The sequence below is a fragment of the Mugil cephalus genome, chromosome 10, assembly GCF_022458985.1.
Source record: "Mugil cephalus isolate CIBA_MC_2020 chromosome 10, CIBA_Mcephalus_1.1, whole genome shotgun sequence".
In the NCBI taxonomy this organism is placed as follows: domain Eukaryota; kingdom Metazoa; phylum Chordata; class Actinopteri; order Mugiliformes; family Mugilidae; genus Mugil; species Mugil cephalus.
Window position 1 is genome coordinate 184,572 of NC_061779.1, and position 22,134 is coordinate 206,705.

The window sequence follows — 22,134 nt, forward strand, 5'->3', positions numbered from 1 at the left end:
GTTAATGACAGACTTAGTTTATATAAACCTTAATGTACCGACGTGTTTGTAATAATATTCTGTACATATAACACATTATTTGATGATTTGTCTGTGTCGTTTTCCTCCAGATGTTCCACATGAGATAAAGACCTGGACCATCAGGACTCACCTTGATTCCTTATCACGACGCAGACGTCTTTATTTCTGAAACCTCCAGAGCACGACGGCCACAATGAGTCGAATTATTCATTAATCAGTTGTATTTTTTATTTTATTAATACTAAAGAAAAAGATATTCATTTCTATTCATAAAAATAATGCCAGCTCTGAATCAATGTTCTTTAATAACTCTTCATTTCTTCTGAATTCTTAATAAATCCTTTAAATGTCGCTCACATCGTTTCCTCTGTAAACTGAATTTCACATTTAATCATATTTAATTATTTGAGTCGAGAGAAGAAACAAACACACAATAAAAACACGGACGTCTGCATCTTAGATAAAATAATTTAATAACATTTGGGTCCGACAGTAAAAAACAAGCGTGACTCTTGACAGAGGAACAGATTGCACAGTCCTGGCCGAGGCGTCCGTCTGGATCAGTCTCTGAGGCGTCTCTCACATTCACACAAACAGAAAACACCTGATCAATCAGCTGATCCATCAGCTGATCCATCATCAGTTCTTCTCTCCAATCAGTTTTACCAAAATAAAAGTCTCTCCTCAAACACAAAGACAACGTGCAGATGTAGCAGCGTCGCTGCAGGGAAACACATCCTTTAAAACACACGGGGGTCAAACACCACGATGACATGTCTGCTGCCCCCCCACCTACCCTCTGCCCCCCCACCCCGAGGTAAATGAAGTAAAAAGGGAGGGAAATGACTCCAACACAAAGGTGAGAGGAACTAAAGAGAAGGTGATGAAGAGTAAAGGCGTCACTCAGCAGTCGATACTTACGGACACAAGCAGCTCCTCAAACTCTGGAGGAGCTGTCCTGGGGGGGGGGAGGGGGGGTTACGCTGTCCTGGGGGAGGAGCGGGGGAGGTGAGGGACATCTGCCTTACCTACAGCCTCTCATTATTTATCTATGGTTTGATCAGGTCCTCAGGCAGCGACGGGCCGACCCCCCCGAGGCTCACGCTGACCCCCGCCTGCCGGCAGCCGTCCACCAGGCACCGCAGACGCTCGGGGACCCCTCCCTCCACAGCCTCGAACAGCAGCCTCTGTTAGGCGGGGGGGGGGACGAGAGGGATGGAGGAGGAGGAGGAGAGGGGGGAGACAAAAGGGAGGAGGGGGGGACAGGGGGGAGAGGAGGGGGGAGGGGAGAGGAGGGGGAAGGGGGCAGGTGAACATGCTGAATACAGGTGAGTAGAAACAGACACATCAACCCAGCAGGTAAAAAAAAACACCTGACAGCATCAACCAATCACAGCTGAGCATCAATAACCAGCATCAACCAATCACAGCTGAGCATCAATAACCAGCATCAACCAATCACAGCGTAGTTTGTTACTGAGTGAGGAGCATTACATCTTTCCACAGGGCAGCAGACAGAGGAAGGTTGTGGACGGCCTGATGGTAGAGACGGCGCACCTGCAGGGGGGGGGGGGGGGGGCAGGAGGGAGGGGGGGGTAAAACAGTTCATTCAAATAATCTGAGGAAACACATCTACATCAGTTCTGGGTCTGGTTCTGGTCCTAAAGGAGACTCACCTCAGACCGGTCCTTCCTGTCTCTGTCCACAGCGATGGATCTGCACACACACACACACACACACACACACACACACACACACACACACACAGACACACACACAGAGGATGAGAACCAGTCTGGGGGGGGGGGGGGGGGGGGGGGTCAGTGCAGCATCACTTCCTGGTTTACTTACATTTTCCACGCAGCCAAACACTTCGGGGAGTTGGTTCTCAGCATCCGGGCCTGAAACTTCACCAGCTCCATGTTCCCATCCTGCAACTCAGTACGCAGCAACCTGGGCACAGACACAGCAATGACACCAGCAACTACAGCTACTACAGCAACTACGGCAACTACAGCAACTACAGCAACTACAGCAACCTGGGCACAGACACAGCAATGACACCAGCAACTACAGCTACTACAGCAACTACAGCAACCTGGGCACAGACACAGCAATGACACCAGCAACTACAGCTACTACAGCAACTACGGCAACTACAGCAACTACAGCAACTACAGCAACCTGGGCACAGACACAGCAATGACACCAGCAACTACAGCTACTACAGCAACTACGGCAACTACAGCAACCTGGGCACAGACACAGCAATGACACCAGCAACTACAGCTACTACAGCAACTACGGCAACTACAGCAACTACAGCAACTACAGCAACCTGGGCACAGACACAGCAATGACACCAGCAATTACAGCTACTACAGCAACTACGGCAACTACAGCAACTACAGCAACCTGGGCACAGACACAGCAATGACACCAGCAACTACAGCTACTACAGCAACTACGGCAACTACAGCAACTACAGCAACCTGGGCACAGACACAGCAATGACACCAGCAACTACAGCAACTACAGCAACTACGGCAACTACAGCAACTACAGCAACTACAGCAACTACAGCAACCTGGGCACAGACACAGCAATGACACCAGCAACTACAGCTACTACAGCAACTACAGCAACTACGGCAACTACAGCAACCTGGGCACAGACACAGCAATGACACCAGCAACTACAGCAACTACAGCAAATACGGCAACTACAGCAACTACAGCAACCTGGGCACAGACACAGCAATGACACCAGCAACTACAGCTACTACAGCAAATACGGCAACTACAGCAACCTGGGCACAGACACAGCAATGACACCAGCAACTACAGCTACTACAGCAACTACGGCAACTACAGCAACCTGGGCACAGACACAGCAATGACACCAGCAACTACAGCTACTACAGCAAATACGGCAACTACAGCAACCTGGGCACAGACACAGCAATGACACCAGCAACTACAGCTACTACAGCAAATACGGCAACTACAGCAACCTGGGCACAGACACAGCAATGACACCAGCAACTACAGCTACTACAGCAACTACGGCAACTACAGCAACCTGGGCACAGACACAGCCACTACAGCTACTACAGCAACTACAGCAACTACGGCAACCTGGGTACAGACACTGAAATGACACCAGCAACTACAGCTACTACAGCAACTACGGCAACTACAGCAACTACAGCAATCTGGGCACAGACACAGCAATGACACCAGCAACTACAGCTACTACGGCAACTACGGCAACTACAGCAACTACAGCAACCTGGGCACAGACACAGCAATGACACCAGCAACTACAGCAACTACAGCAAATACGGCAACTACAGCAACTACAGCAACCTGGGCACAGACACAGCAATGACACCAGCAACTACAGCTACTACAGCAAATACGGCAACTACAGCAACTACAGCAACCTGGGCACAGACACAGCAATGACACCAGCAACTACAGCTACTACAGCAACTACGGCAACTACAGCAACCTGGGCACAGACACAGCAATGACACCAGCAACTACAGCTACTACAGCAAATACGGCAACTACAGCAACCTGGGCACAGACACAGCAATGACACCAGCAACTACAGCTACTACAGCAAATACGGCAACTACAGCAACCTGGGCACAGACACAGCAATGACACCAGCAACTACAGCTACTACAGCAACTACGGCAACTACAGCAACCTGGGCACAGACACAGCCACTACAGCTACTACAGCAACTACAGCAACTACGGCAACCTGGGCACAGACACTGAAATGACACCAGCAACTACAGCTACTACAGCAACTACAACTGAACTACAGCAACTAAAACTTGTTCAGACCTGGTCCTGGTCCTACCTGAGGCCCAGCTCCGTGTTGTGGGGCATTGTGTAGACCAGCCTCTCCAGGACCAGTGCATGCTGGGAAGGTGGAAGACGGCCCAGGTACAGAGTCACCACCTGGAGACAGGGTGAATGAGTGAGTGAATGAATGAGTGAATGAGTGAATGAGTGAGTGAAGGACTCACCTTGTTGTGGAAGCGGTAGCAGCTCCAGAACTCTGCCGGGTTGAAAGGAACCTCCAGCCGAGACGGGACCGTGCTGAGGCAGCGATAGACCAGGTCCCAGAGGCGTCTGGGCCGAGAGGTCTGGTCTCGGGTCTGGTCTCGGTTCTGGTCTCGGCTCAGCCGAGTGCAGCTGAACTCCAGGTAGCTGAGGAGGGAGAGGGCGGAGTCAGAGGAGGAGGGAGAGGGCGGAGTCAGAGGAGGAGGGAGAGGAAGAAGCTGCAGGTCTATAAAACAAACTCACTCCATCCAGAGCTGGTGCAGCTCCTGGAGACGAACAGCTGATCCCAGAGCAGCCTCGAAGGCCTCCACCGCCCCCCCCCAGGACCCGAAGGCACACTGCCACTGGCTGGAGACACACGGAGACGGAGACAGAGACAGAGACAGAGACACAAATCACCATCATGTTCATCATGTTCATCACCATCATCATCATCGTCCTCTCACCAGTGGACCAGATGCAGGAAGGACGTCTGATGTCTCAGCTGCTCCTCCAGCTCCTTCCTGACGATGGGACGCCTCAGCTCCTCAGAGGGAAACCCCAGGATCTGACTGTGGACAGGGACAGGGACAGGGACGGAGTCAGAGTGAGAGACAGAGAGACAGTAGGACACTAGAACAGGACGTACCGCAGGACATCCACGGGCGTCTTCTGGCTGTGATCGTCCTCACACAGAGACATGACGAAGCTTCGGAACAGAGGAGACATGACGCTGGACTTGTCCTGTGGAGACAGGCCCAGAGTCAGGAGGATATGAAGTGGACACGAAAATGGACATGAGGAAGTGAGGGGACAGACCTGAGCCATGAGGACCCTGCAGCAGTGGTAGAAGACCTCTGCATCCTGAGGACACTCGTCCAAAGCCTGAAGCCAAAGACCAAGGGACCGCTCCACGTCTCCTCCACGCAGGAGGAGGACGGACACAGCGTCTCTGAGGGGACACGACTGGGGACACGACCGGAGCAGAGACTCACCCAGAGACACTCCTTCATCATACCTGCAGAGACACGTCTCCATCATCATCGTCTTCTTCATCACCATCAGCCCCCCCCCCCCCCCCCCCTCCTCCTCCCTCACCCCCCTCACCTCTGGACCAGTGAGTAGAGCAGCATCATGTTGCAGTAGAGGGGGAGACAGGCCTTCGTCCTCTCACATTCAGATGTGGACTCGTCTCTGCACTGATGGACAGCGTCTACCACAAACACCATGAAACCATCAACGTTACAAAGACTGAAACCTCTTAGAACCTCTTAGAACCCAACCCTGAGACCAGACCGGGTCCAGGGACCAGACAGAACCAGAACCAGGACCAGACAGACCGGGTCCAAACATGAAAAACCCTGTTGTTGTTGTTACTTGCTGAGCTGTTTAGTAAAGTTGGATTTCCACAGACGTCCTAGCTCCTCACCGCCTCCTCACCGCCTCCTCACCGCCTCCTCACCACCTCCTCACCGCCTCCTCACCACCTCCACTCCTGTGTCCTTGTTGCTGCCCGATTATCGGCCTTCACGTTTTTTAAGTTTCTCCTTGTTTTACCTGATGAAGCCGAGTTTGTCCATTTCAGCCATGATCCGCTGGAAAACCTTGTTCCGAGTCCAACTCCTGCTTTATTCTGTCGTCTCCCAACAGGGACAGAAAAGTCCTCCCCTCCGGGTTGGTCCACAACAACGTTACTTTCCCACCATTTAAAAATCTACCGTTGAAAGTGAGCAGCTTCCTACTCGTCGGTACCGTCCGTCTGGTCAGAACATCCTGCTTCGTACCTGGCGCTGATTTATTTATTTTGTTCTGACCAATCAGTAATTAGCAGCGTTCTACGTCACATTTTCGGGCCCGATTCATCTACTTCGGACCAACCACAGAGGAGGAACTAAAACGCACCCAGAGCAGTTTCCCTTCGGCCTCGTTCCACCACCTTCTAACATGAACCAGATTTAAAGTGGGCGGTGCAGGGTGGTGCAGGGTGGTGCAGGGCGGTGCAGGGCGGTGCAGGGCGGTGCAAGGCGGTGCAGGGCGGTGCAGGGCGGTGCAGGTGAAGGGTGGTGCAGGGCGGTGCAGGGTGGTGCAGGGCGGTGCAGGGCGGTGCAGGTGCAGGGTGGTGCAGGTGCAGGGTGGTGCAGGGCGGTGCAGGTGCAGGGTGGTGCAGGGCGGTGCAGGGCGGTGCAGACGTAGGTCGTCTATGGAAACCCGGCTTCACTAAGTAGAACCACTTGGCTGGTGCACGTCAGTAAAACACTGTATCTGTTCTCTACTGGAGGACTTTACATGTTTTCATTACATGTTTTCAATGACTTTTGTACTCGTTACTCGTTACCATTAACCTCTTTTAAAACCAAACGGTCTTTATTGTTATTATGAGAACATGATGAAATTTTGGAAAGACCCCGACTTAAAGACACATAAATACGCACATATTTAAATAACACTTGTAGGACAGAAAAAACACCCTTTAACTGAATAAAAGTAAAAATAAGTACAAGAAAGTGCAAATATTGTCACTGTGAATATAAAGTGCAGCTTAGTGTCCAATCATACATCCTAGCAACCGTTACCATGTAAACGAGGTCCATTTTGGATTATTATGCCCTGAATGAATGAGAACCTTCACACACATACTCTCTTATTTTGTTTTCATCTTTCATGTGGCGTTTTGTGAATAAACAGTCGACTCCTGGGCCTATTTTAACACAACAAAAGAATTCTTCACCATTTTAGAGAGTCTCTAAAAAGAAAGTGACATCTGTGGTGTTGTGGGTCAAACATTAACCTGAATATATTAGTGGCTCCATGAACCCATGGATCATAGGAAATGAGGTGGATTCAAAGATAAAAGGTCTAAATCTAACATTTAACACAGCGTTTCCATGGAGATGAATGACTAACAAGTTATGTGTTATATGAGGTGAAAATAATACTGGATGATAAACGTTGATCTTTGGCAGTTTTGTCTGGATTGTCTCAACATGTGGCAGCTTCCTGAGACATTATGAGGGTTAACAGACGTATTTTATAGTTGACAGACATTAATAAGACCAGCATGGCGTTAACCAACACACTAAAGCTTCCTGGTGTTGGTGGATCGATCTGACCACTGCCTACCTTGGAACAGAGCGTCCAGGATGTGGACAGGCGTGTGGACGTCCTGTGGCGTCCTCCAGGGCAGCAGGAAGGACTCAGTGCTGACCAGCCTGGCCGGACCGGACTGGGCCGGGTCGTACAGGCTGGACGGGAGCCGGTGGAACTCAGTCAGGTGGATGTAGGAGAGCCAGAGCAGCGCCCGGTGGCCGGACGTCATGTGGTCAGCGATGCTGCGCTCTTCAGCAGATTTGAGAGCGCCCTGAAACAAATGCACACTTCATCAACGTCCTCGAGGGCCCAGGACCTGGTCTGGACCAGACAGGGGACATGTCTCACCTGTAGGACGGCCAGGGCTCCGTCCATGCGGCCCGTGAACAGGTGGAGCTGGACTCTGTAGAGCAGTGCCTCCATCAGCTGGAAGGAAAGTTTGTCTGAGACAAAGGACGACGCCTCGGTCAAGAGGAAGCGCAGCAGGCGGCCGCAGACGTAGTCCTTCCCCTCGAATGAGGTCTCCAGGCTCAGGTACTGAGGAGACATGTCAGGTCCTTTTCTAGTCACATGTAACCTGCAGAATCTGTTCATTGCTCAACCAGTCATTGTTTCTAGGGGCCAACGAGGTCTAACTGGGGTCTAACTGACATCTACATAGAGTCTAACTGGGGTTTAACTGGGGTTTAACTGGGGTTTAACTGGGGTCAAACTATGGTCTAACTGGGGTCTACGTAGAGTCTAACCGGGGTTTAACTTGGGTTTAACCAGGGTCTAACTGGGGTCTACGTGGAGTCTAACTAGGGTCTAACTGAGGTCTAACTGGGGTCTACGTGGGGTCTAACTGGGGTCTACGTGGGGTCTAACTGGGGTCTAACTGGAGTCTAACTGGAGTCTAACTGGAATCTAACTGGAGTCTAAGTGGAGTCTATGTAGGGTCCACTTTAGCCCAACAATGAAGCATTGTGAGCCTGAAGCCTGAAGTAAGGATGGAACCACCTGGACATATTTAATAGTGATCCCAGTCAAACAGACGGTACCTTCCACCAGACCCGGTAGTGGGGGGCGTGCTCCACAGCCATCTCACACATCTCCTGCACCTCCTCCCTGGTTCCTCTCCTGGAGAACAAGCTCAGGTAGTGGCTCCACACCTCTGGGTCCTCACAGTTATTCTCCAGAGCTCGAGACAACGTGTTCAGAGACGCCTCCAAGCACTCAGCTGCAGAGCTGCAGGGACACAGCAGTTAGGGACAGACAGGGGACAAGGGGGTGGGGGGACAGGGAGGACAGGTCTGGACTCACGTCTGGTTCTGGTTGAGGTATTTGAAGGCCAGTTTGATCCACAGCTGAGTGTCTCCAGGACTCTCCAGGACACTGGTCTCCAGGTTGGATATGTCGTCCGTCTCGCTGATGAAGTAGCGTCTGTCCTCAGACGTGACACACACGTCCAGAGAGGACAGGCTGGTCTGAGAGCAGCCGTCTGGGAGAGACACAAACACGGAAGGGGTCAGGGATCAGGGATCAGGGTTCAGAGGTCAGCTGATCCAGAGTCGGAGGACTCTGAGTCCTCACCTCCTCCGTCAGGCGTCGGATGTCCAGCTGCAGCTTCGTCCCCGCTCTCGTCCTCCAGGTGGAGGCTGCTCTGGACGCTCGGCTTCGGTCTCCACCTCCTTTCGTCCTTCCAGGTGGTGAAGGGGGGAACTGCAGGAGGACGAGGACAGAGTCAGAGTATGGAGGCTGAGGGGGCGGGGCGTGGAGGCTGAGGGGGCAGGGCGTGGAGGCTGAGGGGGCGGGGCGTGGAGGGGTCGACCTACCGTGACGTCTGCTCTCGTTGACTTTGCTAACGAGCAGCACGGCTTTCTGGTCTACACCCATCCGGTCTTTGTTGGAGCCAAACAGCTTCTTCATGTACTTCTCTGCAGAAGCAACAGACAAGTAATTAAAGCAGCGCTGCATCAGTGGAGACGTTCAGACACTCGTCCTCGTGAGACGAACCTGTGGCTGCAGAAACGTCCTCATCTGAGCTGGCGTCCGAGCAACCGATCAGTGACAGGTCGTAGGACAGAATGTCCTGGAACAGCTGGTTTCCAGTCAAAGTGCAGTTCCTCATGTGCTGCCTGCAGAGACGGACAAGGTGACACAGGATGAGACAAACGAGGAGACGATGAGGACACGAAGACACAAAGAGACGCTCACCATCTGCAGCCGTCGTCGTTGCAGGTCCCCGTCAGGTCGAAGCGGCAGAAAGACGTCTTTGCGTGGACGGCGTTGCTGTAGGTCACTGAGCTGAGGGACAGCTTCTCCTTGGTCCTGTAGTACGGACTGAACCTGGGGACAACAGGACACATTTAAACACGTCTCACACCGTTAGAAGACGCATCAGATGTGTCCACCTACCTGTAGGACCTGAACACCAGCAGAGGACTGTGATAGGCTCCAAAGGGAACCGGCTTCAGCTCGGAGGCTCCTGATTGGCTGGCTGCCGTCTCCAGCTCATCTGGAAGGACCTGGGGAAGAAGCAGGACATGATGGAGAAGACGTCCAGAAATGGGAGGTTCTGGTCTCAGATCTGGAGCCGCATTGGTCATCACCTGTCCTGTGGGGATTTCGTCTACGTCCTGGCCCAGCTCCTGCAGCTCCTTCAGCACCAGGTCTCTCAGCCCCCCCTGCTGCTGGTACCCCCTCCTCAGAGCGTCCACGTCCAGTCCACCACAAATCTCTGCCAGCGGCTCCGAGCTGGAGGAGGTCTTGGTCGGCTTGGCAGTGCCGTCTTTGGGTGGACCAGAAGCTGCCGTGTCCAGGTTCGGTTTGGTGAAGGCGCAGCTGGACTGACGGAGGGATGGCCGGCGGTCTCTGGATCCAGATGCAGGTTCTGGTTCTGGTTCTTGGTCGTCGGCCTCTGGGACGTCCTCGCTGTCCAGGGCCAGCTTGTCCTGGGTGAGGTCGTGCAGGGAAGGCTGTGGCAGGGGGAAGGGGCTGGGGGGGTGGGGCTGGGGGGGCGGGGGTTCTGTGGGGGTGGAGGCTCGTGGAGGCTTGTGTTGAGCCTGAGCCTCCTTCAGCTTCTGGATCTTTTGGGCGTACTCCGACTCCAGCTGCTGCAGTCGCTGCTTCTGGGCCATGAGCTGGACCAGGTTCCGCTCGGAGCCTCGAGGAGCCGCCTCCAGACGCTGCAGCTTCCTGGGCTGAGAGACAAGGTCCACATTCAGCACTGGCCACTCGCCCTGTCCTGCCCTGTCCTGGACTGGACCTCTCACCTGGTTCTGGCTGGAGCCTGCCGGCCGTTTTGGGGTTCTGCCTGCAGCCAGCTGGGCCTGGACCAGGTCCTGCTCCAGACGGGCAGCCAGACTCTTCTTGATGGAGACTCGATGCTCGACCCGATGCACCTGCAGAGGACCAGGAAAGAGTCAGACCCGAGCACAGAGACCATCCACCCCAACCCCTCCCTAAACATCCTTCAGGATTCTCAAGAGACAAGAGGCAGAAACAAGTCCCCCGACTGGTCTTAGACAAATGGTTCCTCCATATGAGCTGGTTCTGCTCCAGATTTCTTCCTGTTAAAAGGGAGTGTTTCCTTCATGCTGCTCTGGAGGTTTCAGGCTGGTTTTTGTAAAGTATCTTGAGACAATTTGTTTTGTTATTGGCGCTAAATAAACAAAACTGAATTGAAATCTGGAAAAACTGTTCCCCTCTAGAGAACAGGACTCTCCACCCCCCGGAAACCCCTGGATTAGGAGGACTCACCTGCTCCTGCAGCTTCCTCAGCAGCGTCCTGTTGGCAGTGACGATCTTCTCCGACGCTGCCAGCTGCTCTCTCAGTTTGGACACTTTGGCCTCGGCCGCCTTCAGAGACTCGGTTTTCTTGAGCTCCTGTTGGAGAAGGTGTCTGAGGACGACCTCGTCTCTCTGCAGCAGCTCTCTGAGGGACAGGACACCAGTGACAACAGCTCTCTCAGACCACCATGGCGTCCTCACACCTGGACCCAGCCTCTCACCTGTGTTTGTTGAGTCTCTGCTCGGCTTCGTTCAGCTTCAGCTCTGCAGCCGTCTTCAGGGAAGAATCAGAACCAGGAGATCCAGAACCACGAGGACCCAGATCCTTCAGCATCCTCTGCTTCTCCCTGCTGCAGCAGCCAGGACAAGGTTTACATCTCCCCTGGTCTGCTCGGGTTCAATATGATCTGGTCTAGTCTCTAATGGTTATGGTCCTGGTCTCTACTGGTCCTGGTTCCTTACCTGGCTATTTCTCCTTTGAGTAGGCGGTACTCGGCCTTCTGGTCTTCAGGTAGAGCCTCTGGAGTTCTAACCGGGTTGTTCTCCTTCTCACATCCTGAAGCTGCTTTGGGCTTCGCTGCCTGTAAAATACCAAGACCCTGTCAGCAGGAGTCCAACACGTCTCGACCTGGACCTGAGGACGTGCTTCTGGACGGGTTCTACCTCCACGGTCCTCCGCGCCTCCTTGATCATGAACTCCAGACCTCCAAACACTGTCTGAGACGAGCTACAGGCGTCCACATCCGAGTCACTGTCCTCTGAATCGATGAGGGACACCACCACCGATTTGTGTCTTGGCAGCTGGATAGAGAGGACAGAGAGGACAGATAAGACAGAGTCCATCAGCTGGTCCTCTCAGTGCATCAGTGTCCATGTCGCCAAGTGTCTCACCACCAGTGGGGCTCTGGTCGGGTGATGTCCTCTGGTGAACTTGGTCCGGGACACGGTGTTCAGACTCACGGTGCTCAAGTTCCCTCTGGTTGGCGGTTGGACGTCTGAGAGACGAGGACAGCTCGGAGACGGAGGACCGCTGGAGGTCTTCAGGACAACACCATGACAGAGAATTTATAACAAATATAACATATTTAATAATAATACTTTATTCTGTCATTCCTGTTTCTACAGGACTCAGACCTGTCCCCCCACCCCCTTGTCCCCTGTCTGTCCCTAACTGCTGTGTCCCTGTAACCATCAACAACCATCAATAACCATCAATAATAATATCAATAATCGGAGCTGTTGTGCAGTTGCTGAGCTTTTGGTGGAATGTGTGTTGGAGTTAAATCCAAGGTGTGAGACTAATACTGGCTGTAAATGTAACTGTCTGAGAAGGACCATGGGCTAAAGCAGAATCCAGCTGTGTTTATATCGAGAAGCAGGTGATTGAGAGTCAAGTAAGAAAAAGTCTGCAGGGTCTGTTCAGTCCAGAAGGAGAGACAAAGGATGATGTCTCTCAGGCAGGGTTTCCTCTCTTTATTGACCTTCATACCTTTTAAATCGCAGCTGCTCTGGCCCTAAAAATCTCTGACCAGTAACCATCAATAACCAGCCACTAACTGATTAATAACTAACTCACCTCTGTGGCTGACACCCTCTTGCTGACCATGGACATCAGGCAGGTCTCCCTCAGCAGCATCTCCTCCTCCTCCTCCTCATCAGCAAATGGAGGTTTTGGGGGGGGCTCCGGCTCATCGGGGGGAGGTGGGAGAGGGGGAAGAGGGGGAGGAGCCCCAGAAAGAACAGGGGGGAGGTAAGGCTGAGAGAAATCCTGGGGGGTAATGACAAACTTCATTACATTCACCAGCTCCAATAATTAATTCATCACATCCTAAATGACCAGAGACAGAGGGAGGGGGGGGGCATACCATTCCGAAGGCGGGGGGGTCCGACCCGTACAGGTGAGGCAGCAGGTGAGTTGGTGACGGAGCTGAAAGAATAAAACCCTGTTAATAAGCTGGACAGGAAACAGGAAGTGATGTCAGCTCTGGTGTGTCTCACCTGGTGAGCTGGTCTCGCTGTCCGTATCCATGGCAACCTCGTCATAGTTGTCGTACTGGTACAGGTTCCCAGAGACTTCCTGGTTACCTGCAGACTTCCTGTGGTCCCCATCCCTAGACTGAAAGACACACACCTGAGTCCCCGAAGACCCCGGCCCCCGAAGGCCCAGGCCCCCGAAGGCCCTGGCCCCCGAAGGCCCCGGCCCCGGAAGACCCTGGTCCCTGAAGGCCCCGGTCCCTGAAGGCCCAGGCCCCCGAAGGCCCCAGGAGACCCTGGTCCCTGAAGGCCCCGGTCCCTGAAGGCCCCGGTCCCTGAAGGCCCCGGTCCCTGAAGGCCCCGGTCCCTGAAGGCCTCGGTCCCAGGAGGCCTCTCCTTACCTTGCTGCGTGTCCTCTTCTTGCCTCCCACCAGCTTCATGAAGCGGTTGTACTGCTCGTCCTGGTTGGACAGGTCTCTGATTCGTCGGATCTCTTCCTCCCGGTGGCGTCGCTCCGCCTCCTCCTCCTGCTCCTGCTCCTCCTGCTCCCTCTGCTGCTGCAGCTTCCAGGTCCTGAGCTGCTGCTTCCTGAACGCCTGCTTCGCCACGGAGCCTGAGAGTGTAGAGTATAACACATATACCATATAGAGTATAGAATATACAGTAGTAGTATGTAGTAAACAGTATATATATGTGTATATATGTAGTTTACAGTAAATGGTACAGGTACATGTTACTGGACTTGATACCTGGACTGATCATCTTCTTGGTCGCATGGAGTTTTCCTGGAGTCCATCCCCTCTCCAGTGGTTTGGGTCCCGGTTTGGGTCCTGGTTTAGGTCCAGGTTTGGGTCTGTCTCTCTCCAGAAGTCTCTCCCGGTCTCGGTCAGGTGGTCTGGGCCCAGTGCCGGTCCGGTCTCTGTCCCGGTCTAGAGGTTTAGCCTTGGTTCTGGTCCTCTCAGCAGCGGCAGCAGCAGCAGCAGCAGCAGCAGCAGCAGCAGCAGAGGTGGTGGACCTGGTGGAGACTCTGGGTCTGGGCGGAGCAGCTCCAGGACTGGGGCCCAGGTTCTTGTCCTGGGTGGCTTTAGTGATCCGGTCTTTGCTCCTCTTCATCACCTGCTGCTCCTTCTGCTGCCACTTCTTACTGGCCGACTGCAGAGCGAGGAGGCGCAGCTGGAGCTCCGACAGCTCCTCCTCTTCCACCTTCTGGACCGGCTGAGGACACACACAAACACAGTCATGGGGTGTGTGTGTGTGTGTGTGTGTGTGTGTGTGTGTGTGTGTGTGGTGTGTGTTGGGGGGGGGGGGGGTCCTCGGGGTCCAGGTCTCCACAGAAAGACAGGGACTCACCTTGTCAGGAGACGTGATGGAGTCCTCGCTGGATGCTGAGGACTCTGATCTCTGAGGAGGAGGCTTCTCTGTGGAGCACAAACATGTCTTCTCCTCAGCACCTCCTGGTTCTCCACCTCCTCCTCCACCTGGACACAACAGAAAGTCATGGAGGTCTACTCTGATCCAGATCTATACCTGACTAATGACTCGTGCATCTTCTCACCGCAGCACAAACATGTCCTCTCCTCAGCTTCTTCTTCTGCTCCTTCGTCTCTGGGTCCAGACTCCTCCTCCTCCTCCGTCCTCTTCCTGTCCAGCTTGTCCAGATCGGCCGGCGTGGGGAGTTTCTGACGGAGCGGTTTGATGTTGAACGCCTGGAACACTTTCCTCTCGGCCTTCTCCATCTCTGACGTCTCCTCCGGTCCCGCTGGACTCGGATGGGCCGACGGTCTGCCTTCCTCCACCGCCTCCTCCTCCTGGCCAGGAGACGCCGTGGGCTCCAGAGCCATGGTCTCCTCCTTCCTGATGCACTCCAGCTCCTGCTGGATCAGCTTGTACTTGGACAGAAGGTCCTCGAAGGACTCATCCATACTGGAGTCTGGTTTGGAGACACTGTGGGACACTTTCCTGATCCGAGGCCTCCCCAGAGGCTTCTCTGAGCGCTGGAGTCAGGGATCAACAAGCACTACGTCACCAATACGCGTCAATACGTCATCAATACGCGTCAACAACTCATCAACAAGCTGATCAATAATTAATGACAATAACTCACTAATAACTAGTAATCAGCGATTAATAACTACGTAATAACTGAATGAAGATGAAGCGCATTAAACCTTCACGTGACTCTAATAATTAATCCACTAATGAATTTATTGATCAGTTATTTAAACACTAATCATCTGATCACATGGATTTATCATGAGAACGTGTTCGGTTCGGACCCGGTTCTGTGGGAATAAAGCTGGTCTCAGGTTCTGGGTAAGGATACGTTTTCTCAGCGGGGATCCGTGACTCTCTCCCGGACCGTACCGACCGGGGGGACCTCTGCTGTTTCCTCCTCGGCCTCCTCGCCCCCAGGCCCCGCGTCCGCCGTTCGGCATGACCCGGTGCCGGAACCGGCCCAGGGCGCCGTGGCTGCGCTCCCAGAAGCTGGACCGGGGGCTCGGCTCTCCGTGGGGCCCCAGGCCCGGCGGCGGAGGCAGGGGAGGGGGAGAGGGAGGCCGGTCCGGTCCGCTCGGCCCGCACTGTTGCCGGTGGCTCGGGGGGAACGAACCGAGACCGTAGGGCATTAAGAGGCGGAAGCCTGGCGCCTGGTTCCCCGGGTGTGGAGGCATGTTGCCCGGGTGTGGAGGCATGTTGCCCATGTTGCCCGGGTGTGGTGGCATGTTGCCCGGACGAGGAGGCATGTTGCCCGGACGTGGAGGCATGTTCCCCGGGCGTTGGTGCGGTTTACGTCTCCGTGGAGGAGCAGCGCCGCCGCCGCCGCCGCCGCCACCGCGGGGCCTGCTACTATACCCCCGCCGCATCGGGACACTCTCCTCGGTCTCATCGTCGCAGATCTCTCCGTCCTCGAGCTCACCGTCCTCCGCGGGAGATCGGTTAAATGTGTTCCGCTCCATTCCCGTAACCGTCGCCCGGTGCCGGTAAATACTCCGCGGACGGTCCCAGAGGAGCTCCGACCGTTAGCGTTAGCCTTAGCTTCCTGCTATCTGCTGACAACTAAGGCGATACAACGAGACATGGCGAGACTTCACGAGACTAGAAGGAGGAAGTGGCCCATATAAGGAGTTAAAACCAGACCGTGCCAGAAACATGACGCCAGGATTATTAATCATGTATCATGTATCCTCTATTCATCTATTATTGATCCGCTATGTATCCAATATCGATCCACCATTTATTCATTATTTCATTTTACACTATTCATCTCGATTTATCTATTATGTAGCGTTAGCTTCATGCTATCTGCCGCTAACAGCACAACTGTCGCGATACAATATTTCACGAGATTAGAAGCAGGAAGTGGGCCATATCAGGACTTTTTTAAACTTTATTAACAACTACAAAAAGTACAGTGCAATGACAGCCGCCAGGCTGCTATGAACATTTCAGAAACAACACGTCAGATTTTAATCAAATAAATTTTTTCAAAGAGCAAATCAATCCAAAATCTTAGTGGTTTTCATATTAGTGGAATATCTAATAGGTTTAATATTTTACTGGACCTCATTTTCAAAGACTGAGAGGAGTGGTTTTTGATAAGTGTATCAACATTTGTGGTTATGCCATTTGGCTACACGTATAGTATGATTAATGATACAGAATTGTGTCTTTTTGGGAGATGGATAATAAATGAAGCTAAAAAAAACTGTATGAGATTCTCCTGTTGGATAATTAGTTCAAGGTTGATTATCTTTAACAAGTTCTTTAAGACCAACTGATGCAACGAGGAGCTTCTCATTTCTCCAACAACCATGTGGAAAGACACATCCTGTGGTGGTGGAGGAGATGTTAGTCTGGAGGAGGAGATGTTAGTCTGGAGGAGGAGGAGATGTTAGTCTGGAGGAGGAGGAGATGTTAGTCTGGTGGAGGAGATCTTAGTCTGGTGGAGGAGATGTTAGTCTGGTGGAGGAGATGTTAGTCTGGTGGAGGAGATGTTAGTCTGGTGGAGGAGATCTTAGTCTGGTGGAGGAGATGTTAGTCTGGTGGGGAAGGGTCAAATCAATCAGTCAATCAACTTTATTTATATAGCACATTAAAAAACCACAGGGAAGCCAACGTGCTTTACATTGGGACATAAAATACGTTTAAGATTAAGATAAAAGGCATAAAGACACAAACACAAAATCACTTCAAAAACAGACAAACAAGAAAAGCAAAGAAAGAAGAATAAAGGAACAAACAAGCTCACTGCAAGTGCTTTTTAGCGAATGACAGACAAAAATTAAGGCAAGTTAAAGGCAAGGGAGTAAACATGCGTTTTTAGAAGAGATTTAAAAACAGGAAGCGAGAAGGCCTGTCATGATGCATCAAGCAGAGGAAACATCTATGGAGAGGTTCAGGTCCAGGTTCAGAGGATGAGGTCAGCTGACTCCCTGAATACACTGAAGGAGCAGGTTCTTCCATCCACCAGGATTCATGGGGCTCAGATAGTGAAAGAGGCTCAGGGAGCATGAGTCCAGACCAGAGTCCAGACCTGAACCCAGAGAGAAAGTTTGGGATGAGCTGGAGACTCAGACTCTGACATCATCAACACAAGATCTGAACTAAAAACACTGGATGGAAGAAACCTGGAGACACTGGAGAAGCTTCTTATTGGACCAATGGAGTCAAAGCTGGAGGAGCTCCGCCCACAGACTAGAGGGGGAGGAGCTCCGCCCACAGACTAGAGGGGAGGAGCTCCGCCCACAGACTAGAGGGAAAGGAGCTCCGCCCACAGACTAGAGGAGGAGGAGCTCCGCCCACAGACTAGAGGGAAAGGAGCTCCGCCCACACACTAGAGGGGAGAAGCTCCGCCCACAGACTGGAGGGGATGAGCCTTTGTATAAAACTGTATAATACTACGTGAAACTGTCATATAATTTGTGATTCAGTAAACATTGTCATGGTTTAATCAGTTTAAAGTGTCATGTTTTGTTAACATGTTTTTCTTCATCTGTAACATGATGACAGACCAGGACCTGACGAAACTCTGAGTTAGTAAAGAGTTCTGGGAAGTCCCGTTAACCAACATGTGTTGAAAGAACGTGTTCCTCTGCAGCGATGGTTTAGCACTTAGTTCAGTCGTCTGAACCCAGAATCATTCTGCTACAGGAGTAGAAATAATAAACACTCTGGGGATCAGTATTAGAGCTCAGATATTTATTAGTTGGAGACTCACTGATTATACAGACGCTAACTTTTTTGTTTTTCCATTATCTTTTTATTTATTTTTTAATAACAATTCAATAGCCAACAAACAGACTGAATGAGAATAAAACAAAAAGAAGAAGAAATTAGATACAGTTAGTTTAAACTAAATAAATGATGTGGGTGTACAATGCATTTCTTTGTTCTGTGGGATATGATAGTGATCCTCTTCCTGTGCTGCAAAGAGGAACCGTACTGGTTTATTATCCAGTGGAGTTTCATCAACATTGACAGTCACATCATGCACCACCTTCCAAAAATGTTTTAATTTTCTGCATTTCCAAAAAATCACGCTCAGCTGACACAGTAAATGTTTCACAATGCTGACAGCGAATTAGGAAACATTTTATTTAAGTGGAGTGGGGCTAAATACGTCCTGTGCATGAATTTATAATTTTGTTAAATTATTCTATTACAAAACAATGAGGAAAAAACATTCCAACATATATTATCCCAAAACATGAAAACACAAGAACAAATGCTCTTTAGTGATGGTCCAACGAAGTACAATAACTTACAGAGTCTTCAGACTTTTACCTTTAACTGAGGATCATGCAGATAAAGTAGTGGTGTCTTGTTTTTATACAGCATCTTTCAACCTGTTGCTGCACAAAGCACTTTACACGTCTACAGGTGGGTTCTGGCTCTTCAGAGGAACTCATGGATCACTACCTCCTTCAGCGAGCGGCGGGACACCTCCCCCCTCTCTGCGTCCCTCTGGGTCCTCAGCTCCTCCTGCAGCTGAGCCACGGGGCGTCCCAGCTGGTAGCCCAGGTCCACCAGCAGCTCCAGCAGCGGCGCCCTGTAGCTCTTCAGCCCATAGCGCCTCACCGGGGGCAGCGCTCTCTGGGCGGTGCCCAACGCCTGCTCCGGTTTCTCCAGGTCCCGGTAACAGACGGCGAGGGCGGCCAGGGTGGGGACCAGGAGGGTGGGCTTCTGCCACGGCAGCAGCTTCTCCTGGATCTCCAGAACCGTCTGCAGCTGCTCCACAGCCCCCTCAAACTGGCCCGCCCTCAGCAGCTCGTGGGCCCGGCGCTGCTCCGCGTCGCTGAGGAAGCCGGCGAACAGGGGCGAGTGTCGGACGCAGCGCGCGGCGAACAGCTGGGCCAGGTAGTCCTGCAGCGCCAGCCGCCGCCCCGACACCTTCTCGGGGCAGAAGTTCCCCCTCAGGAGCTTCGGAGGCAGAACCAGCTCCTCCACCTCCTCCTGGAACTCCTCCTGGAGTCGCTGGTGGAGGCGAGAGAAGTCGCTGTAGCGGCGCTGCACCGAAACCCGGCGAGAGTCAAAGCTCCCGGAGCGCATCAGGACCACCTCATAGACCTGGGGCAGATAGAAGACCTTCATCACCACCATCATCACCAGCAATGTATTATGGGACCTAACGATGACGACATTAATCGACTATGAGTACAAGGTCTGCAAGAACAAACCTAAAAATCCATCCATCCATCCATCCATCAATCCATCCATCCAGAATCATGGGATCAGACCTGAGCAACTCAAGAACCTGACCACCATCATGACAAGCGTCAAGTCTGAGTCCAGTAAACAACAACCACAGAGCAAATTAGCATTAGCATAACCCAGCAGCTACAGACAGAGCTGTGAGCAGGAAGCCTCCAACAACAGACTCTGTTTCAATGTGATGCTGATCAGGAAGAAACAGGAGAGGAGGACACGAAGCCTGTTTCTCTTAGCATGTTTCTCGTAGTGGGTTTAATGTGTTTCTAGTAGCGTTTAGCATGTTTTCTCACCACGTATTTGCTGAGATGTTCCTGTACGATACGAGTTGAGGGGATTTCAAACAGCAGCTTGACTGGTCTCTCTCTCTGCTTCAACATCTTCCAGTTCTGCTGCAGCTCCTTCGTCGTTAAACTGGAACCACACACATCTGGTTCATCAAGGAGGTCATAGCTACAACCTGAAGAAACAATTAGCTTAGCATCATAGCTACAACCTGAAGAAACAGTTAGCTTAGCATCATAGCTACAACCTGAAGAAACAATTACCTTAGCATCATAACTACAAACTGAAGAAACAGTTAGCTTAGCATGCAGACTAGGGGTAAAAAAGGTTTAAACTACACATCCTGTCTTGCAGTTTGACGCGTCCGTTTGGTCACATGGTCGTGTGCTCAGGTGGAGCAGAGGGGCGGAGCCTCTGGCAGTTGCACCCAGGGAGTAAACTCAGGGTCAGGTGACCTCAGGGCACCTCAGCCATGGAGGTGGCGGGAGGCGAACCCATGACCCTTCGGACCCAAAGCTGTGCCTCTCACCACTGCTCCACATGAACATGACGGTTTGGTTAATGAAGCGATTAATTGATCCAGTGGGTTGTTGTGTCCTGATCAGACTTTTAAAGAACTATTTCTCTTGAGTTCTGAATCATCAGAACCACATGAAACCAGTTCTGGAAACCAGACCTGGTTTCAAGTAGTTCTGATCTGAGGAGCTACAGACGTTGGAGGAGATAACCTGGAGCCGTGGAGTCAGGGTCCATCTGTGGTTCTGCCATCAGGTCCTTGCTCAGCTCCTCCAGCTGGACCTCCTCCTCCACCCGGACCTCCTCCTCCACCCGGACCTCCTCCTGCAGCGAGCGCGAAGCCTCAGCCCTGAAGACAGAGCAGCAGACGAGTGCAGACGGGAGGAACTTCCTCCGTGTGGGGACGGAGAGGGAAGTGAAACCAACTCCTGGCTTGGTGGAGGCGTTTGTTTTACGCTGCAGGGACAGCAGGCGGGTGGAGTTAGTTGCTGAAGCGCCTCACACCTCCTCTGGTAGCCAGATGATACCCAGCTATATTTACCCATGAAACTTAAATGGAACTAATCCGCTGGTTAAACTCCAAGCACCTTAAAGACATAAAGGCTTGGATGACCTGTAATTTTCTACTTTTAAACTCAGACAAAACCGACGTTATCGTATTTGGCTCTAAACATGTCAGAGATTCATTATCTAATCACCTGCTTTTGTTGGATGGCGTTACCTTGGCCTCCAGTACTACTGTGAAAACCCTTGGTGTTATATTTGACCAGGATATGTCCTTTAATTGTCACATAAAGCAGGTGACCAGGACTGCTTTCTTCCACCTTCGTAATATCATCAACATTAGGAGCATCCTTTCTCAGAGAGATGCAGAAAAACTAGTTGATGCATTCGTGTCTTCCAGGCTGGATTATTGTAACTCGTTACAGTCTGGCTCCAAATACTCTTTAAAAAGCCTCCAACTGATTCAAAATGCTGCAGCAAGAGCACTGACAGGAATTAGCAAGAGAGATCATATTACTCCAGTATTAGCTTCTCTTCATTGGCTCCCTTTAAAATCTAGAATTGAATTTAAAATCCTCCTCCTTACATACAAGGCCCTGAAAGGCCGAGCTCCATCATATCTGAAAGACCTCATAGAACCATACTGTCCCAACAGATCACTACCATCTCTAAGTGCAGGTCTGCTTGTGGTTCCTAGAGGTTCTAAAAGTAGAATGGGAGGTAGAACCTTCAGCTATCAGGCTCCTCTCCTGTGGAACCAGCTCCCAGTTTGGGTTCTGGAGGCAGACACAGTCTCTACGTTTAAGGTCAGGACTAAGACTTTCCTCTTAGATAAAGCTTAGTGGGTTAGTATTTCAATGAGAGCCTGTGAAGGCCTGTATTTCAGACTATTTCATCTTTATTTGGTCTCGTGTGGATTATTGTTATGTGAGAACTGAACCACTTTCATGACTCCAGACGGTCAGAAACTCAGCAGCTGCTTTTAATCAGAACCAGGAGAAGGGATCACCACCCTCCACGTCTGGACCTCTTCCTGGACCAGGTCTAAACCTCTTCCTGGACCAGGTCTAGACCTTTTAGCTCCGTACGAAAACTAAAAGCTGACGCGGTGCTGGCTGTTTGAACGCGTTCATGTAATAAGATGTTCTGAAATGCTGCCCCCTGGTGACTGTCATTGCACTGGATCGTAGTTATTAATAAAGTTTATTATT

The 22,134-nt window shown here is 51.7% G+C and overlaps 2 protein-coding genes across 4 annotated transcripts; both read right to left on the bottom strand.

Moving 5' to 3' along the window:
* Window positions 1–477: 477 nt before the first annotated feature.
* LOC125015298 (zinc finger C3H1 domain-containing protein-like) lies at window positions 478–16,699 on the bottom strand. Of its 2 annotated transcripts, none has more exons than XM_047597038.1 (35): window positions 15,237–16,697; window positions 14,469–14,900; window positions 14,264–14,391; window positions 13,663–14,128; window positions 13,315–13,526; window positions 12,938–13,055; window positions 12,805–12,866; window positions 12,516–12,707; window positions 11,831–11,977; window positions 11,603–11,740; window positions 11,402–11,520; window positions 11,161–11,289; window positions 10,910–11,084; window positions 10,423–10,551; window positions 9,760–10,350; window positions 9,566–9,675; window positions 9,365–9,496; window positions 9,164–9,285; window positions 8,983–9,084; window positions 8,741–8,869; window positions 8,471–8,648; window positions 8,209–8,395; window positions 7,517–7,705; window positions 7,202–7,439; window positions 5,189–5,294; window positions 4,901–5,099; window positions 4,731–4,825; window positions 4,549–4,653; window positions 4,346–4,450; window positions 4,066–4,249; window positions 3,897–3,997; window positions 1,873–1,974; window positions 1,698–1,737; window positions 1,516–1,578; window positions 478–1,208 (listed from the first exon to the last, which is right to left on the bottom strand). In XM_047597038.1, exons 1-35 carry the CDS (start codon window positions 15,865–15,867, stop codon window positions 1,071–1,073), a joined length of 6,294 nt encoding a protein of 2,097 aa, XP_047452994.1. In that variant the 5' UTR covers window positions 15,868–16,697; the 3' UTR covers window positions 478–1,070. The 2 variants fall into 2 exon arrangements, with proteins under 2 accessions (XP_047452994.1, XP_047452995.1); XM_047597039.1 differs by lacking the exon at window positions 478–1,208 and adding an exon at window positions 1,268–1,442 and having other exon boundaries at window positions 1,477–1,578; window positions 15,237–16,699.
* Window positions 16,700–18,147: 1,448 nt separating this feature from the next.
* Window positions 18,148–20,826, bottom strand: snx20 (sorting nexin 20). 2 transcript variants are annotated; one of them, XM_047597048.1, is made up of 3 exons: window positions 20,632–20,826; window positions 19,912–20,078; window positions 18,148–19,477 (listed from the first exon to the last, which is right to left on the bottom strand). In XM_047597048.1, the coding sequence occupies exons 1-3, from the start codon at window positions 20,669–20,671 to the stop codon at window positions 18,806–18,808; spliced, it is 879 nt and encodes a 292-aa protein (XP_047453004.1). In that variant the 5' UTR covers window positions 20,672–20,826; the 3' UTR covers window positions 18,148–18,805. The 2 variants fall into 2 exon arrangements, with proteins under 2 accessions (XP_047453004.1, XP_047453005.1); XM_047597049.1 differs by having other exon boundaries at window positions 19,912–20,032; window positions 20,632–20,807.
* Window positions 20,827–22,134: the final 1,308 nt, after the last annotated feature.

What these genes read in the sequence shown, in the direction of transcription:
- LOC125015298 (XM_047597038.1), bottom strand. Translation starts at nt 15,867, where the DNA reads ATGGAGCGGAACACATTTAACCGATCTCCCGCGGAGGACGGTGAGCTC. An exon ending in CTGGTGTTCAGGTCCTACAG is followed by an intron (nt 9,497 to 9,565) that starts GTAGGTGGACAC and finishes TGTTGTCCCCAG; the next exon opens with GTTCAGTCCGTACTACAGGA. An exon ending in GCTACCGCTTCCACAACAAG is followed by an intron (nt 3,998 to 4,065) that starts GTGAGTCCTTCA and finishes CCCTGTCTCCAG; the next exon opens with GTGGTGACTCTGTACCTGGG.
- snx20 (XM_047597048.1), bottom strand. Translation starts at nt 20,671, where the DNA reads ATGGCAGAACCACAGATGGACCCTGACTCCACGGCTCCAG. An exon ending in CCCTGACTCCACGGCTCCAG is followed by an intron (nt 20,079 to 20,631) that starts GTTATCTCCTCC and finishes TTGTTTCTTCAG; the next exon opens with GTTGTAGCTATGACCTCCTT. An exon ending in AACATCTCAGCAAATACGTG is followed by an intron (nt 19,478 to 19,911) that starts GTGAGAAAACAT and finishes TATCTGCCCCAG; the next exon opens with GTCTATGAGGTGGTCCTGAT.